This window comes from Patella vulgata, chromosome 6 (genome assembly GCF_932274485.2).
Source record: "Patella vulgata chromosome 6, xgPatVulg1.2, whole genome shotgun sequence".
Classification (NCBI taxonomy): Eukaryota; Metazoa; Mollusca; class Gastropoda; family Patellidae; genus Patella; species Patella vulgata.
In genome coordinates this window covers 69,835,932-69,853,491 of record NC_065884.2, presented here as the reverse complement: position 1 = coordinate 69,853,491, position 17,560 = coordinate 69,835,932, and the positions used below count along the sequence as shown (strand labels likewise).

Sequence of the window (17,560 nt, the reverse complement as noted above, 5' to 3'; positions counted from 1 at the left end):
GTTGAGTCCACGATATGGTAACTCCTCTAATGCTAAGTTCACACTGTCGTGCGATACGTTACGATAAGGTTGTTCCTAATGAGTCCACGATATGGTAACTCCTCTAATGCTAGGTTCACACTGTCGTGTGATGCGTTACGATAAGGTTGTTCCTATTGAGTCCACGATCTGGTAACTCCACTAATGCTAGGTTCACACTGTCGTGTGATGCGTTACGATAGAAGAGAGAGGGGGAGAAATTGGGTTTAACGTCCACTCGACACAAACTAGGTCATTTCGGGACAAACACATGGTTAAATTTTATTTCTGTAATTCGCTTGCGCGTAGGGGTCTTTAGCAGTGAGAGGAAACCGGAGAAAACCCACGAGGTTGGACAGGCGACCATACTCCTTGTCACCTACAACCTGGGATTCCAGTTGACTCAATGACAGACCATCTAACCCCGCACGTTTCGATCCGGTCAACTGACCACAATACGTGATAAGACCTGATACGACCATCACGATTACCTGGTTATTAAAACCACGATTTCAATCGTAGCGCGAATCGTGTGGTGGGAACATAGCATAAGATAGAAAAATAAAACAGAATAACATGAGAGATAAGTAGACGAATGTAATTAATTTATTGCTCAGAGCATAATCTGTAAATCTGATTAAAATACACTCGACACAGATTAGGTCATTTCGGGACTAACATAGGTTCAATTTTATTTCATTAATTCGCTTGCGCGTAGGGTTTATTAGCATTAGCAGTGGGAGGAAACCGGAGGACCTGGTGGAAATCCACGAGGTTGGACAAGCGATCCTACACACTGTCACGTACAAAATGGGAATCGAACCCACGACACAATGACAGACCTCATGACGCAACGCTCAGCTGTCCCCACCCTCGATCAAACGGACAGACAGGGGATAGAGGAAAATAAACAGGTTTAATGTCAACTCGACACAAACTATATTCGGGACTAACATGTGGTTCGATCTTTTTTCAATAATTGGCTTGAGCATACGGGTCTTCCGCTATAGGAGAAACATGCAATCCCACTCCTTATGAGTAGGGTGTACAAGCGGAGAACCGAAACCACGCCTTATGACTAAATGACAGATCTAATGATCCAACGTGGACTCTTTAAACCATTCGATCACCCAACCCCCCAAAGCTAAAACATGAATATACTACAACAAAACACGAGTCTATAGGAACAAAAGACGGGTTTAAACGAACGAAACATGAGTCTAAAAGAACGAGACACGAGTCTGAAAGAACGAAACACTAGACTAAAAAGGGTGTCTAAAAACAAGACCGGAGTCTAAATTAACAAAACACGAGTCTAAAATAACGAAACACGAATCTAAAATAACGAAACACAAGTATAGATGGTAATATGACCTGTTTATTAGATTTTAGCACAGCAATAAAAAGGTATTATTAAATATTATTACATGTTTATAATTCATTTCTAACAAAACTAACATAAATATATTGAAAATATCAGTCAATTTACTTTATTCTGAGCGACGTTAGGCCTGTTTGTAGTCTCGGTCGTCATTACTACCGTTGTTACGATAGTATCAACTTTTTAATTAAATCGTTACCCGCCAATCGTGTTTAAATCCGTCTAATTCTAGAGCATCCGAGGGCATCGAGAATTAATTATGGGCTTTGCAAGTTTATGAAATATGAAACTAATAATTTATATAACATTTAAGACCTAACGAAGGAACAACGATAAGCTCTTGCATAATGTATCTTTAAATACCCTGATCAAAGGTCACTGAAACTGTTTAAGATAACAAATCTGTAGGGGTTCGATCCCCTTACGCATTGGGTAGGGTTATTAAAACCATTAGAATTGTACACATGGTCCCAGCCAAGAATAAGGAGAAATACAAAAATATCTTATCCATTGCTTCAGACACATCTTTCCATTTTATTACTCCATCTTTATCAAAGACATCAATTTTATTATTATAACAACCCGATTCCATGAATCGCACACAACCACGCAACCACACGGGAACGGGTTGCTTCGAATTTCGCAGATGTTTAATCAACACAGTCATCAAGACGGAAAGGGTACTGAGAAGAACCTCGCTGGATACGTAGATGGTGATGTATGGTATACGGATGGACGTCGTTGGTAACTTACTGCTTATATCACTCAACAGCAGAGACAGGGCTAGCAGAACAATCAGGACGTAGCTCAACTTCTCACCAGAGTCCCCTGGTACCGCAAACACAGCCACGTTTACAAATGACAGAATGATAACTGGCAGGAACACATTGAGCAAAATGAAAGCCGGGCGTCGACACAAGACGACTTTGATCAGAATTAACGATGGTACCGATTCGTGGTTATTTGTATTATTAACTCCCATCATGTCAACAATCATCCACTCTCCATTCTCTTGGATTTTTGTAGTGTCAAATTTGTCTTCTATAAAGAGCTGCAGGTGATTTTGTAAGAAATCGGTGGGTGAGATTCTGATTTCGCAAACCTGTTCATCGAACGGAAATTTTGTCATATCCAGTAGACATAAATTAGTAAAAACCGCAGCTGGAGTCCATACAACTATTCCATTTTCGTCTACCGAATACGGGTGAGATTCGTCCAAAAACAAATTCCTGCCTTTAACTGAGTCGATAACTTTTAGTTGTGGTAGCCATCGTTTTTCGACGGGTATATTTACAAGTGATATACCACCGAACTCGTCAGGATTCCATCTCAATAGTTCATCTCTCCACTTCACAACAAATACAACATTATAAGTTATTAATTGCCCGACTTCGTCTACGTCCACAATACCTTCCAAACCAAACTTCACGATGACCATCATCTTCTCAGATTGGTTTCGTATTGGCCTTAACCATTTACTGTAATTGGACAGAAGATAGGTTTCAAGCTGCTGGGCATTCTGAAATGTAGCTACGCCTTTTGAAGTCTGAGAACGGTTGGTTTTGCCCTCAGAACCTGGTGGTGTGTGTTGGTCGGTAGTGTCTTTCAATTCAGATTCTGATGATTTACCTTGGTCGTCAGTGTCGTTAAACTGCGATGACCTTTGCCCAGTACATTGAATGATAAATAACAGAAATATCAACACACACGTTCCCTTACAATATCTCCACATGTTCAGTATTACTCCGCGGAAAACAGTTCAACGAATTTAGTCAGACCATAGAAGCCGCCATTACTCATTAACAATTTAATGTTGACTGGCATAAATTTTATCAAATCACGAAAGCCGTCATTAGACGTAAACAAAACGTCATAAACTATTTTCATATAGCCACATTACCAAGCTAACAGATATAATACGATATTCTTCTGAATTGTATATGTTTTTGTCTGATAAATTCCTCCTTTCAATAAATGGATGAGAGTCTAATTAAAAAGTATAATATAATATTACTACGTTTAACACAAAACACCGATTTAATGAATAGCTTAATAATGATATATTGATTTTATAAAAGTATATATTGTCTATCTTGCACGCCGGATATTACTCATTGTTTTCGTGGGATTAAATGCAAGTCTGAGTACGATTACGCTTTTCATAGTACTTGATGACAGGTAGAATAGACTGTGATTTATTGTATTTAATTTACTTTCTTTGTATTTTAAATGAACCACTTTTTAAAATGAAAAGTGCATGCCTTCTTTTTAATTTCAAAGAAACTATTTTTATTTAAGTGACCTTGAAGGAAACCCTGGGTCAATATATAGTACTTTGCAATAGGTAAATTACTGCCAAAAAATGATGTATCACTACGCCGTAATGTAATCAGGTTCAGTAAAAGTAATCTCTATAGCAAAGAATTATAATTATATATTTATGCATATAAGAAAGGATTGAGAGATAAATAAAATCTCCTACTCGTCGGTTTTGTTTTAAAAGAAATATCAACACTCGTCGATAAAGTAAAAAAAAAAATCGGCAGAGTCTCGGGGTTTTTTTTTTACTTTATCGACTTGTGTTGATATGTTTTCATATCAAAAACGACGAGTAGGAGATTCTCCATGTATCAACAGTAGCGAAATGAAATGAAATGAAATGGCGTTTAACGTCCTACTGTTCTCCTCCTATACTGGGCTAATGAAGACGGGCATACGCCATACAGTGTGCTCTGAGGGAAATTTTGCCCGGGCAGCGGCAATATCGCCTACTCTTATATCGAATTCCAACTGCCAGGGGATCTTCTTCGTGCATTCCAATATATCAACAGTAGAGATACTCTGCGGGATCGGGTCAGACCTAAATCACACAATGTAGGATTATTCCACCAAGATTTAGGTACAGAAAGATAGATAATGTTGACTACACGTTCAAATTTCCGTCATTTTATAATCTTAGTTTGTGTCGAGTGGACGCTAAACCTCATTTCTCTCTCTCTCCCATCCAAAAAACGACAAACATTGAAAACATGGCCCGATCATCTCAATATCGTATAGCTATATTCAAAATATATTGACACTTTGTTTGTGATTTATTCTGCAGTTGGCAACTCCCCTATCGTGATAAAAACTAAAATTATATAGTTTCAATTAAATCATATGCTAAATCACGACCGCGTATTGATTCATCTGTGGACAAATAACTTGTGTTTCTGTCTCTTGTGGCGTATAAAGTTATTTAGAAATATATTATATTTTGTTGTTGTCCTTCAAGTTCAACAAATTCAAATATACAAATCACGTGATATTAATAACAATTAGTGTTTATGAAATCTGTGTTATTAATAATGCATGTTTTGAGAACAACACCGTACCCCTGGTATTTATCGCGCTTATTGGCCCTTATACGCTTCCATATAATTCAGTTAACGCTTCCATATAATTCAGTTAATCACCTGTCCCAATACACGATTTGCCCACTTAGCTACCGTGGCGCATGAAATTGGTGTTATAATGAATCTGTCACGCAATATCATAACCAGACACAAACGATAAACATTAATATTTAATTATTACTAATACAAATTAGAATTCTGAACCCGTTGTTCGGATTATACAGATATGTTGTATGGTATTATAGACGATCTTTTCTCTGGGGCATAGTCAAATGGATTAATATCAGGCAGTATCGTATTGATGAGTCCACCATTATGAAATTACAAGGATATTGGATTATCGACACCCCCAGTAATATTTTCTAAAATATAGGGAGAGCATACAGTTGATACGGCTACTGTCGAGGACAATAATCTTTAACAGTATTTAAAATACATTTGTACATACGTTTTAAAACCATCCACGTGACCCTCTTTAAGTCACGTGATCGATTTGTTAATGTCATCGTAGACTCGATTGTCTACCTAGCGAAAATCAGTGAGTATTTCCACTGGTTTACTGAATCTAGAGTAGTCAACTTTTATTCCAACTTGTTTCTTACCTTTCTATATTATATCTACGGAAAGAGGATTGGTTTCAGACGAGTTATTTGCCCCTGAGTTAGAAATCGGAATCAGACTAATTATTTGATAATCTCGCTTACGAACATGGACAGACTTTAGACATTATACTTAGTCATAGCTTAATGTCATTTTTGAAATGTTTTCCGCGTTACAGGCGCCTGTGGTACATATCTCACACACACGTCCATATATATGACCATGTGTACATATTTTTCACCATTCTGTTTCACAGAGGATTAAGAAAGTCTTCTAATATCTCTGTAAAAGGTGACTACTTCAACGTGTGACGTCTCATCAAGCGGCGTCAATCATTGGCTCAATGGCGCGTGCATTGTTTACATAAGACGTTACTGGCTCGGGCGGAATGGAGTCTTTTACTCATTTTAATACCCAATTACACTAAATAGGAAATAAGTTGTACCTACAAATACGTAAAACGTTTTTATTTATTTTTTTAACACATGTTTTAGAATTTAATTTTTTGGAGGAAAAAAGTTAATATTTGTGGCTCATTAAGTCCGCATCGATGTCATGCTTATCAGTGATTGTCGCGGCCTAGCGAATATTCACTGCTGATCTTTCACACGCGTGAACAAGTCTGATGGTTTAAACTTACCCCTAGTTGTTTTAACATCTGGACATCCTCTTTATATTTATGGTAACTATCACACGTTATATCACCGGTCATACCATTATCTATTTTACCTGGCGTGTGACTGAATCTGTCCCATATACTCTCACCTTTACCTGTAATCAATAATAAAACACATAGTTTTCATTGGTACTGGCAATAACATAATAATAACATAATTAAACCCGAGTGTTTCACTAAACACATAGTTTTCATCGGTACGAAATGAAATGAAATGGGGTTTAACGTCCTACTGTTCTGCTCCTACCGGGCTAATGAAGACGGGCATACGCCTTACCGTGTGCTATGAGGGAAAGTTTGTCCGGGCAGCGGCAATATGACCTACTCTTATATCGAATTCCAACTGCCAAGGGATATTTTACGTACACGCCAATGTATATACGGGACCTCCGATTTTTGTCCCATCCAAACGACTAGACAGCCTGCACAAAGAGAAAGCAAGCCGGAAAATCCCTATGAATACGAGACCTCCGGGCTAGTGAGCCAGTGTCCTACCCACTTAACCACCGCGACTCCTTTCATCTGTACTTGAAGTAACACAATAATTAAAACCCATAGTTGTCATCAAAACGTGCAGTAATACAATAATGAAACACATAGTTTTCATTGGTACTTGTAGTAATACAATAATTAAACACATAGTTGTCAACAAAGCATGCAGTAATAGAATAATAAAACACATAGTTTTCATTGGTATTTATAGTAATAGAATAATTGGTCCGGATCGTACCGAAGGTAAGACGTTTAACCCCATTTTATTTCATTCCTTTTTAAATTCATTTTATTATATTGTTATAACACCGGTCTTACCGTCTATATTCCAGGCCCCTTCCACTTGATACGCTGCCGTGGCTGTACCCCATTCAAAACCATCAGGGAATTTACCATAATAAAATTCATCATCATATTGAGTCCCTGAACTTACTGTAAAAATCCAAGCTAAAACAAAGCATAATGACTTCATTATGCTTAAGTTTTTGGCCTCCTCGGGATACCAAGAGGGTGTAGGCGAGTGTTCGAAGTTGGTACGAAGCTACTTGATAACATGGATACTAATCTGACCTATGACCCCCATGACTGTATATCTAGGCAGCGCAACTATGATATTTATGTAAGCAGCTAGATAGAAAAAATTACCGGTAGTGACAAACAATTTTTTTTATCTCACAAATATTAACCTGTGCGAGGTCAGTCAGTGAGGCTTAAAGAAGCTAATATTTGGGACCTCGAAATTGACCCAAATGGCTCACAACGCATATAATAATATAATATGAATGTATTTAAACATGTTTAACATTCAATCGTGTCCGTTTTTGCTCTAATGTCAAATCAGTTATGCTCGGCGAAATACGCCAGAAGTCTCAATCGAATGTCAATCTCTAGCGTCTGGTTATTCCAGTCTACACCGGTAGTATTTATTGCGCATGCTCCCAAGATAAGAACATGGGTCACCGTTTGACTTAACATGTGGACTATGTCTAGCCGTGTTACACATTGCGCTGAAACGAATTACGGTAAACGATTCGTATATCAATGTTAAAATGTTTATCTTCTCTTAAATATTGGATATCAGAAGCCCATATTTTCCCGGTAAGATCACAACATCAATGTTGATTTAAATTGACCAATAATTCGTGTTTTCAATGTCGAAGACTTTGGATGATATTGAGTTAAGAAACTGGGTGAAAATTTTGTATCTACAGGACCAAAAGTCACTACGGCCAGTCTTCTGCGCTGCCGAACACACGCAAGTTTACCAAAATTGTAACATGCACGTGATGAACAGTGTTAACGATGTAGCAGACAGACATTATCAGGGATAGTATACGCGTCAATTAAATATATCTAGAATAATAGCCGAGCGAGACATGTTATATTTACCAATCAAGTCAATATGACGGCCATAAAACAAGTATCCCTGTAGTTGAAGCTTAGATGACAAATGCCTCGATCTACTTAAAAATTCAGAATAAAATATTTCAGAATATTTTTTTTTTTTAAAGTTTTAGTAACAAATAACGTTAAAAAACACTGTTTATGCTTCCAGTGAGGCAAAATAACGGAATGCTGTGCTCAGTTGCAATAGCCTTCTATAAGGAAATTCACAACGTCTGTCGTCTTTGACGTCACTCACGGAAAAAATCAAAACGAGGCTCCAGATATGCATAAATGTCAATTCGGGATTTTTTGGTATTTTTCCTTTGTAAAAATATTCAGAATTACTTTTTAAAATTTCGCAGGGCTAAAAATATGCTAATATTAACGTTATTTTCTCCAGGTCCTCGGGTTTCCTCCCGCTGATAAAGACCACTACGCATAAACAATTATTGAAATAGAATTGAACCATATGTTAATCCCGAAATGACCTAGATTGTTTCGACTGAACTTTAGACCCCCCCTCTCTCTCTCTCTCTCTCTCTCTCTAACGGTCTCTCTCTCTCTCTCATTGTCCCATCCGAATAACTAACGGTGTCCTGCATCACTGGCTAGGAATAACTTTCTCGGTCAACACCGGGATCGAACACGGGATCTCCAGCTTAGCGAGCCAACGTCCTACTCACTGAGCCACCGTGGCCTCAACAATTTAAATGCAGGATGCATAGGTTTGTCGCGCTATAAAGAAGTGTACGGACAGGGAGAGGCCGGAGTCTTTTATCTGGTTTCGGTTCTATTATAAATAGTCATGAACAGAAACTAGTATACTTATTTTGTTGAAGACAGTGATGTCATTTCTCAGTGTTAGTAGGAAGAATTCAACTTTCCCGTTAAATCACCCTTAAATTGATCATTATTTTTGTAAATAAGGAATTCGTTCGTCAGCCCTTGTTCGAACTTAAACATGCATTATGCAAGAGCTAAATCTGCTTATTGCAGGTCTTTCTTTAGGCCTGAAATGTTTTCTAAAGTATTAATTAGACATTAATTAACTGATCCAGGCCTTAATCAACTCTCAATGGCATCAGATTTCTCCGATATTAAATACATTAGAATGGTTCAGCGATACTTTGATTTAATCAAATATGGAGGACCGAGACTTAGCTTCGATCAACCAGTCCGGTGGTTGAAATTATTGCACACGTCTGTCAAACCCTCAAAGGCTAATATCTTTGCTCGCGCCATAGAGTAATTTGAATGAAATTTTCAAATTATTCATTTTACATCATCTGCTTTCGAACTATTATAGCAAGAATGGCTAGTTCTTTATCTAAATCTTACATAGTGTATCTTTAACCCGATTTGTTATAATACCACTTTCATGGTCTGCGATATTGCTCTGGGTGGTAGCTGACGTTAGCTCCCAGTCATCACCATTAGACTATGGTAATACGAATGAAATAAACGGAAATGGGGTTTAACGTTATCGAAGGTCTAAACGTCTTATCCGTGCCACGCCCCCGCATATTGCACCACTTACAAAAGCAAACCAATCTGAAAATCCCTGAGATTTGTTCTCGATCATCCAATCGGTTAATAAGCCAACACCATACTCACTGGACCAACGAGACTCAACAATCGACAATGTAAGTCGTGACATACAACTCCGTGTCATGGTGGCCTCTTATCAAAATCTTCCTGGACACTTGAGAGACGCCTCGCTATTACTCGACAGGATATGACTCTTTATAATTTATATCTATATATATTAAAGGTCCCGTCTTCATTAGCCCAGCATAGGAGCAGAACAGTAGGACGTTAAACCCCATTTCATTTCATATTAAAGGTGGGTCCCTGTTGAACGGATGATGTGTCTGTCTGCTTAGGCCCGAAATCGAAATGACCTAGTTTGTGTCTAGAGGACATTAACTCTCTCTCTCTCTCTCTCTCTCTCTCTCTCTATGCAAATTTTACAAATGTGATACTATATTTTAAACCTAGTCTGGATATAATTGTGGGGGGTTGGGTGGCTGAATGATCAGCACGTGCGCGCTGTACCATAAAGTCTGTCATTGAGTCAACTGGCGTGGTTTCGAATCCCCGGTTATACGTGGCAAGGAGTAGGGTCGCCTGTCCAACCTCGTGCGTTTTCTCCGGGTCCTCCGGTTTCCTCCCACTGCTAAAGACCCCTACGCGCAAGCGAATTATTGAAATAAATTGAACCATATGTTAGTCCCAAAATGACCTAGTTTGTGTCGAGTGGACGTTAAACCCCATCTCTCTCTCTCTCTCTCTCTGGATATAATTGTAACGTAACGTAAAAGTAAAGTAAAGTACAGATCTATGCTATGATGGTTGATCCATGTCGTCTTCTCGCAAGTTCCGGATATGACGCACACACTGGGGACCAGTTATTGTTACTGATTAAAGTATAGACTGGTAACAGATACACAGTCGACTTTCAGATCAGGGCCCTTCTTCACGAAAACTTAAACATAGATACAATCGAAATTTTAAGAAATACTGCAATTCGATTGGCTGACCAGTAAAATCAATTTGCATATATCCAATGAAGTTGCAGTATTTCTTAAAATTTCGATTGTATCTTAGTTTAAGTTTTCGTGAATAAGGGCCCAGATCTTTATTTGGAATCTGTTTAACCTGTTCTGTTACGTGTATCCAACTAGAGGACGGTAAAATGTGATTCCATCCGAGATCCTGTCCTGTAATCTTAGACCTGACCAAGTGTGTATATTTGTTCTTAAACCATGGTGTGCCTTTAATAGTGCAAATTAACAATACATATTGTTCATATTGTTGAAATGAAAACCATATTCTGGACAACAGTACGGCCTTTCGACTATCGAGGAAAGTAAGGCATATCGATCGGATAGTTCTCAAAACCGCCTTACACCGGTAAATGAACCCAGGCAATTGGAAATGAAATGAAATGGGGTTTAACGTCCTACTGTTCTGCTCCGAACTGGGCTAATGAAGACGGACATACGCCACACAGTGCTTGGACAGCGGCACTACGACCTACTCTTATATCAAATTCCAACTGTCAAGGAATCTTTTACGTCCACGCCAGCCAATGTGTACACGGGACCTCAATAGTTCGTCCCATCCGAACGACTAGACAGCTGTCCCTGTCAAGCCCTCCACCCTGCATCACTGACAAGGGGGAATCACGCCGGAAAATCTGAATGAACTTTCTCGGCCAATACAGGGATCGAACGCCCGACCTCCAGGCTAGCGAGCCAGCATCTTACCCTCTTAGCCAACGTCACCCTCTCAGACAGTTGGAAATCGAAGAAACGTAGGCAGACAAACTCACTCTTCCCTTTTAAGGTGTATTCGCCAGTTTTGAAGTAAATAACACACTCGATTTACAAAATAGATAGTTGTAACAGTACGCTCGCTCTTTCAACACAGACATGTAGGCTAACTGTATTGTTTTGAGTCGGGGTGTGTGTGGGTGTGCCGGTGGGTGGCCAAATGGTTAGCACATGCGCGCTGTATCGTAAGGTCTGTCATTGAGTCAACTGGCGTGGTTTCGATTCCCACGTGGGTTTTCTCCGGGTCCCCTCCCACTGCTAAAGATCCATACACGCAAGCGAATTGTTGAAATAAAATTGAACCATATGTTAGTCCCGAAATGACCTAGTTTGTGTCGTTAAATTCTCTCTCTCCCTCTATCTCTTGTTTTGTGTCTTAAATCTACAATTGTATGATTTATACACTGCTATATATCTGGGGTACGTCCTTTAACTGTGATATGTACTTTGCACCGGAGATAATCTAAACTAAACTCAGAACATTCATATTTTTATGTGTGGGTTTGAATGATTAAATCGTAGGTTATAGCCGTTTTATCGGTAAGTCAAATATCCATTTTGTTTAATTATTTTGGGTTTAAAAATGTTTAAAATATATCCATTTTAACGAGTAAAATGCCCACTCTGTTCGGTATAACCTTTTTAATTATTTTGGGTTTAAATGTTAAAAATATATCCCATCTTAACGGTAAGTAAAATGTCCATTTTGTTCGGTATAACCCTTTTTAACTTTATTGACTCTGGGAGCATCGATTATTTAGTCGCTAACCTGGGGGTGACGTGTTCGATCTCTGCGTTGGTCGAAAAAATCTATCGGGATTTCCTTGGTATAGTTGTTCGGATGGAACAATAAACCGTGGTCCTGTGTACACATTGGCGTGAAGGTAAAATATCCATTGACAGTTGGAATTCGATATAAGAGCAGGCTCTAGTGCCGCTGCCTGGACAAAATTTCCCTCATAGCATATTACATGGCGTATGCCCGTCTTCATTAGCCCAGTAGGAGCAGAACAGTAGGGCGTTAATCCCATTTCATTTTATACAAGAATGTTAAGGGAATACTGCGTGGGTTGACTAATTATGAGCCTCCGGTGTCGATCCCATTGTTACTATTTGCCACGAAGTTGACGTGGTAGACTATTTTCAAGAGTGTTTCTTTGCAAGAAAAAATAAAACTTTATAAATAACCATTTTCGTGAAATGTAGTAAAAATCCAAGTAAAATTAAATGGTTTAATATGGTAGTCAAAATAGGGATCAAATATTTTAAGCGTGTCAAATACAAGTGTATAAAATACAAGGTTAGGACAATTAGTCCTTAGTTTTGCCGAAGTGCTGTTTTCTGGGGGTTGTAGCTTATTCCAACACTAACGACGAAAACTCAGATAAATAGTTAAAATTGTGCTTTTAATAAAGGAATGTCCAAAACTGGCTAACGGGCACAATAACGAGATAGGTATCGCTAGGGCGAGCCGGTCACCAGACGAAAGTTACCGTATAATATGGAACATATATAAAACTTAGGATTAAAATAATTATATAATAATATTTGACAAGAAGTTAAATTGTACATAGGAAACAGATGTTTAAATACAGCAGAAGATATGGACATAGCAAGAACGTGTGTTAACTATAATTACATAATATATATCGTTACATTAAGTTTAAACCCAAACAGTTGAAAGACCAGAAACATTAAAGAGATATCAATTCGGACATTGGTCAATTGCTATTTTGACTAGAATTAAATTGTAATAAAATATATAGAAAGACACACTATAACAGTTTTATAACAGAGAAAACCTAGAACTTAATACATGGAAACAATCTTCGTTCGTTTGTTCCAAAAGTTTTACGCCCTGCCGATACCATATTGAAATATACATCGACTGCTACACGAGAATCGCCTCTCACGTATGTCGATCACGTGATTTAGCTTCAGCTCATTAATTGTCGGGTGTTTCCGTAATTGCGGAAATCCGAAAGTGTTTTTTAACGTTATTTGTTATGTTACTAAAACTTAAAAAAAAAAAAATCTGAAATCCTTTACACAATGAACTAAGTAAATGATAAAATTAAACTTTTACTATAGCAATCTCGTTTAAACCACTAGACCACTCAATCCCTTACCTTGTAGCACACTGCATTGCGTATGCCTATCTTCATTAGATCACTCGGAGCAGAACAATACGATGTTTCATTACATTTGTATTGGACGTAAGATTTACATTTATATTCGTGATTGGGAAAAGAGAAGCGATTAGATCGCTTAATGACTTAGGCGTAACTCGCCACGAGCTGTATGGGTTGTCTACAGAGGCAATTTTGTGACAAAGTGCTTAATTTTCTATTTTATAAAATACAAACTATTATTTAGATTCTGTGAACTTATTGACCTAAGCTGGTTTTGATAATAGATGATGTCGACTTTTCAACTCTATATACTTCTGTGTTACAATTTTGGTAAACTTGCGTGTGTTCGGCAGCGCAGAAGACTGGCCGTAGTGACTTTTGGTCCTGTAGATACAAAATTTTCACCCAGTTTCTTAACTCAATATCATCCAAAGTCTTCGACATTGAAAACACGAATTATTGGTCAATTTAAATCAACATTGATGTTGTGATCTTACCGGGAAAATATGGGCTTCTGATATCCAATATTTAAGAGAAGATAAACATTTTAACATTGATATACGAATCGTTTACCGTAATTCGTTTAGTCACGTTCTATTTAAACATGTAATTAATCACATATGTCATTTACATACTACATATGATATGTGCACACGGTCTGCATTAATTCAAAGGAATATACACTGGTCAGTAATCATACCATGACCTGATAATGACTTCAAGGAAATACGCAGTGCAATTGTTCCAAAAGTTTTACGCCCACTTCCACCCAAGGTGATATCGCAGACAACTTGACGGCGGGCGTCTTTTAAATGACGCAAAGGCCAGTTTATACCGAGCGCGAAGGCGAATGCAACTACGACCGCTTAACTATGAAGTCGTTTATGTTTATACTGACGCGACCGCTGCCCAATTTGTGTTCGCGCGGAAAGCCACAGAGATTGACTCCAGAGTTAAAGGACGCGCAACCTTTGAAGCTATACACAAAATACATTTGATCAATTATTTCGTCAATTAAAATACAGATCTATATTTCGTTTCGTTTTTTTATATATACTATCGATGTCCTACACTAATGAAGATCTGATAAGTTGTACTCGAAGTTCGTGCCAGGGGTCCTACGAGCGGCTTTTGACCCTATGACTTAAGACGTTGATTAATCAATCAGCGTTGGCGTCCCTAGTGGTTTACCCACAGTTCCGTACATAGCATGCCAAGAAGTCGTCGTAACAGATTGTTTCATTGGCTTATCCCTCACTCCATCCAAAACGCCGGTAACATAACAACTCTTTCAGATTCTAGTGTAGTAAAGACAAGTAAAACGAAATTTTGAACTATAAAAAAACGAAATAGGATCTGTGTTTTAATCGGATTGTCCATAATAATATCAGTAAAGGGTCCATTGTCTATATATTGCAGCTATGACGAAGATGACCTACAAATAACAAGATGGTGACACAGTCAACTTTACTAATTATAGTCCTAATCTGTTTGACGTCACTTGTGACGTCAGTGATTGGGTTGGAAGATGCCTGCTCATCGGGTTTGTGTAATTGTAGTAAACGTATTGCACACTGTGACCACCTGAATATCAGCTATATACCAGTTCTACCTACCAGGATACAGCAACTTAAATTCCAATATAATTATCTCCCCTTTGTCAACGCTAGTACATTTTCAAACGTAAGTGGTCTAACATCCCTACATTTAACGTATAACAAGATTAGCACAATCGAAAACGACGCACTGCAATCCCTCACAGATATTGTTAAGCTGAATTTAAGGGGAAATTTGTTAACAGTGAGGTCCCTTTATAACGTTATCCACATAGCGAATACTTCCAGAATCAAAAGTTTATCCTTGAGTGATAATGGATTCCGGGCAATCCCGAGTGATATTTTTGAAAACTTTAAATCGTATCGACTAAGATATCTGGACCTGTCTTCCAACAATATCGAAGTACTGAATTATTCAGTATTCAAGCCTATTAAACATTTACGGACTCTGGTACTAACTAAAAACAAAATATTGACATTTATTCTGGATTATAACTGGAACCTGCAACAACTTTTTCTTAACGATAACGTTATGAGACAGTTACCCCAGTTTTGTGACACATCGGATAATTCATACTTCCCTAATTTACGTTTTTTGACAATGATGAACAATAGTATAGACAATATCGACGAGAACCATATAAAATGTCTCAAAAAGCTGAACAAATTGAGCCTGGACTTCAATAGCCTGAACGTTCTGCAAAGGGGGACGTTTCACTCATTGCAATCCTTGAATTGGTTGTCAATAGCCAGTCAACGTAGTTCTAAATCTGCGTTTAAAATACAAGGTGGCGCTTTCAATAACAGCAATATCTTCACTCTTTATCTGCATCAGAATTTACTTCAAGCCAAACATTTAGATCCAGATGCTTTCACTGGATGCGACCGCTTACAGATTTTGCAAATATCCGAAAACTTTTTCGAAACTGATATCGACATATTGAACCGCGCCCTTTCGCCACTGACGTCACTTACACACTTAATAGTATTTAAATGTAGGTTACAGGAAGTACCCGGCATTATAAGTGAAAAGCTCCATCACTTGAAACATTTAGATATACGTTGGAACAATATTAAACAATGGCCCGAAAGTCTGAAAAACACCAATTTGACTGCAATATACGCTTACCACAATTGGCTTCAGTCTTTTAACACGCATATGTTTCCTGGTTATTTTCGAAGACAACTTGAAACGTTGGCACTAGCTGAAAACCCGTTTCTTTGTGACTGTGATTTTGTGTGGTTTGTTCAATGGATGCGTAGTGATAAACACAAATTTCTGAATTATCCCAACGGATACAGGTGCCTGAATATTACCAACAGAATTTGCCTGAAGAATACCGAATTGTATATTTCTACGGTGTCCGTGGGATGTTTAATAGTATCTATGGTAATTCTGGTATCATTAATCTATAAATACAGATGGTTCATCAAATACCACATCTACATGTGGAGATATAGACCTCGGCTGTTACTGAATTTAGCTGAAAGACGGTTTGACTACGATGCATTTGTCTCTTACTGTGTTGAAGATAGTGACTGGGTTTTGGACAGACTACGTCCTGTCTTGGAAGATGGGGAGGATCTGAAGCTTTGCATCCACGAGAGAGATTTCTGTGCGGGGAAAATGATCATTGATAACATCGTACAGCATATGGAAAACAGCCGTAAAGTTATAATCATATTATCCAATGCTTACGCCGGCAGTGAGTGGTGCCAGTTTGAGTTAAGTCTAGCACAGAAACTAGTTTTGGACATGACCATCGAGTCCGTAGTAGTGATACTACTGGAGGAAATAGAAGCGCTTAATATGAGCAAAGCGCTACACGCGTTATTAAAGACTACCACCTACATTACGTGGTGCGAAGAAGATGAGAATGAACCTATGTTCTGGGAAAGGCTTAAAGGGTCAATGGTGACGGCGGTAGAATGACACAATACTTTGAACTCGTGATTGTTCTCTGGGATCTCCCACTGCTAAAATCCCAAAACAACAAAAGTTACAGAAAAGTTTGTAAGGCCGGATGCGCTTTGGTTTAAATAAACATAAATTAACGTTTCATGTTTAACATAAATATAATCCTTGAGTGGCATTTGGGCACATTGAAAAAACACAACACAATTTATATGGAATACACATATAGCACAACGTTTCGACAAGTATTCTCTTATATATAGTTTGTATTTAAAATTGATAAGAGAATACTTATCGAAACGTCGCTGCTATATGTGTATGTTTATATAAATTGTGTTGTGTTTTTAACATAAATCTCGTGGTTTTTTCCCGGGCTTCTCCCAATGCTAAACTCCCATAAGCGGAAGCGAATTATTGAAATAAAATTGAACCGTATGTTAGTCCCGAAATGACCTAGTTTGTGTCGAGTGGTCGTTAAACACCCCACCCCCTCTCGCTCTCTTAACAGATACTCACGACTGAGTAATGAAATTAAACAGCAAACACAAGGGATCAAGTAATTTCAAAATATATTTTCTACGTCACTCTACTGTGTATAATTGTATTTTCTATTATATATTGTTTTGTACGTTTAATGTTATGTAAATGACAAATTACAATAAACATATACAAAA

General features: G+C 38.0%; 3 protein-coding genes across 3 annotated transcripts in view; 1 reads left to right on the top strand and 2 right to left on the bottom strand.

Annotated features, from left to right (window-relative positions):
• The window catches only part of LOC126824536 (lactase/phlorizin hydrolase), a 43,599-nt gene extending 36,565 nt beyond the window's left edge, over positions 1–7,034 (bottom strand). The window contains exons 1-2 of the mRNA XM_056101974.1: positions 6,881–7,034; positions 6,035–6,165 (exon numbers count right to left, since the gene is read on the bottom strand). Coding sequence (XP_055957949.1) covers positions 6,035–6,165; positions 6,881–7,034 — 285 coding nt within the window. The remainder of the gene's footprint in view (positions 1–6,034; positions 6,166–6,880) is intronic.
• On the bottom strand, positions 1,377–3,181 carry LOC126824551 (neuronal acetylcholine receptor subunit beta-3-like). Its single transcript, XM_050553788.1, has one exon. It carries the CDS (start codon positions 3,129–3,131, stop codon positions 1,821–1,823), a length of 1,311 nt encoding a protein of 436 aa, XP_050409745.1. The 5' UTR covers positions 3,132–3,181; the 3' UTR covers positions 1,377–1,820.
• Positions 7,035–11,773: 4,739 nt separating the features above from the next.
• LOC126824548 (toll-like receptor 13) lies at positions 11,774–17,560 on the top strand. Its single transcript, XM_050553781.1, has 2 exons — positions 11,774–11,823; positions 14,835–17,560. Exon 2 carries the CDS (start codon positions 14,865–14,867, stop codon positions 16,902–16,904), a length of 2,040 nt encoding a protein of 679 aa, XP_050409738.1. The 5' UTR covers positions 11,774–11,823; positions 14,835–14,864; the 3' UTR covers positions 16,905–17,560.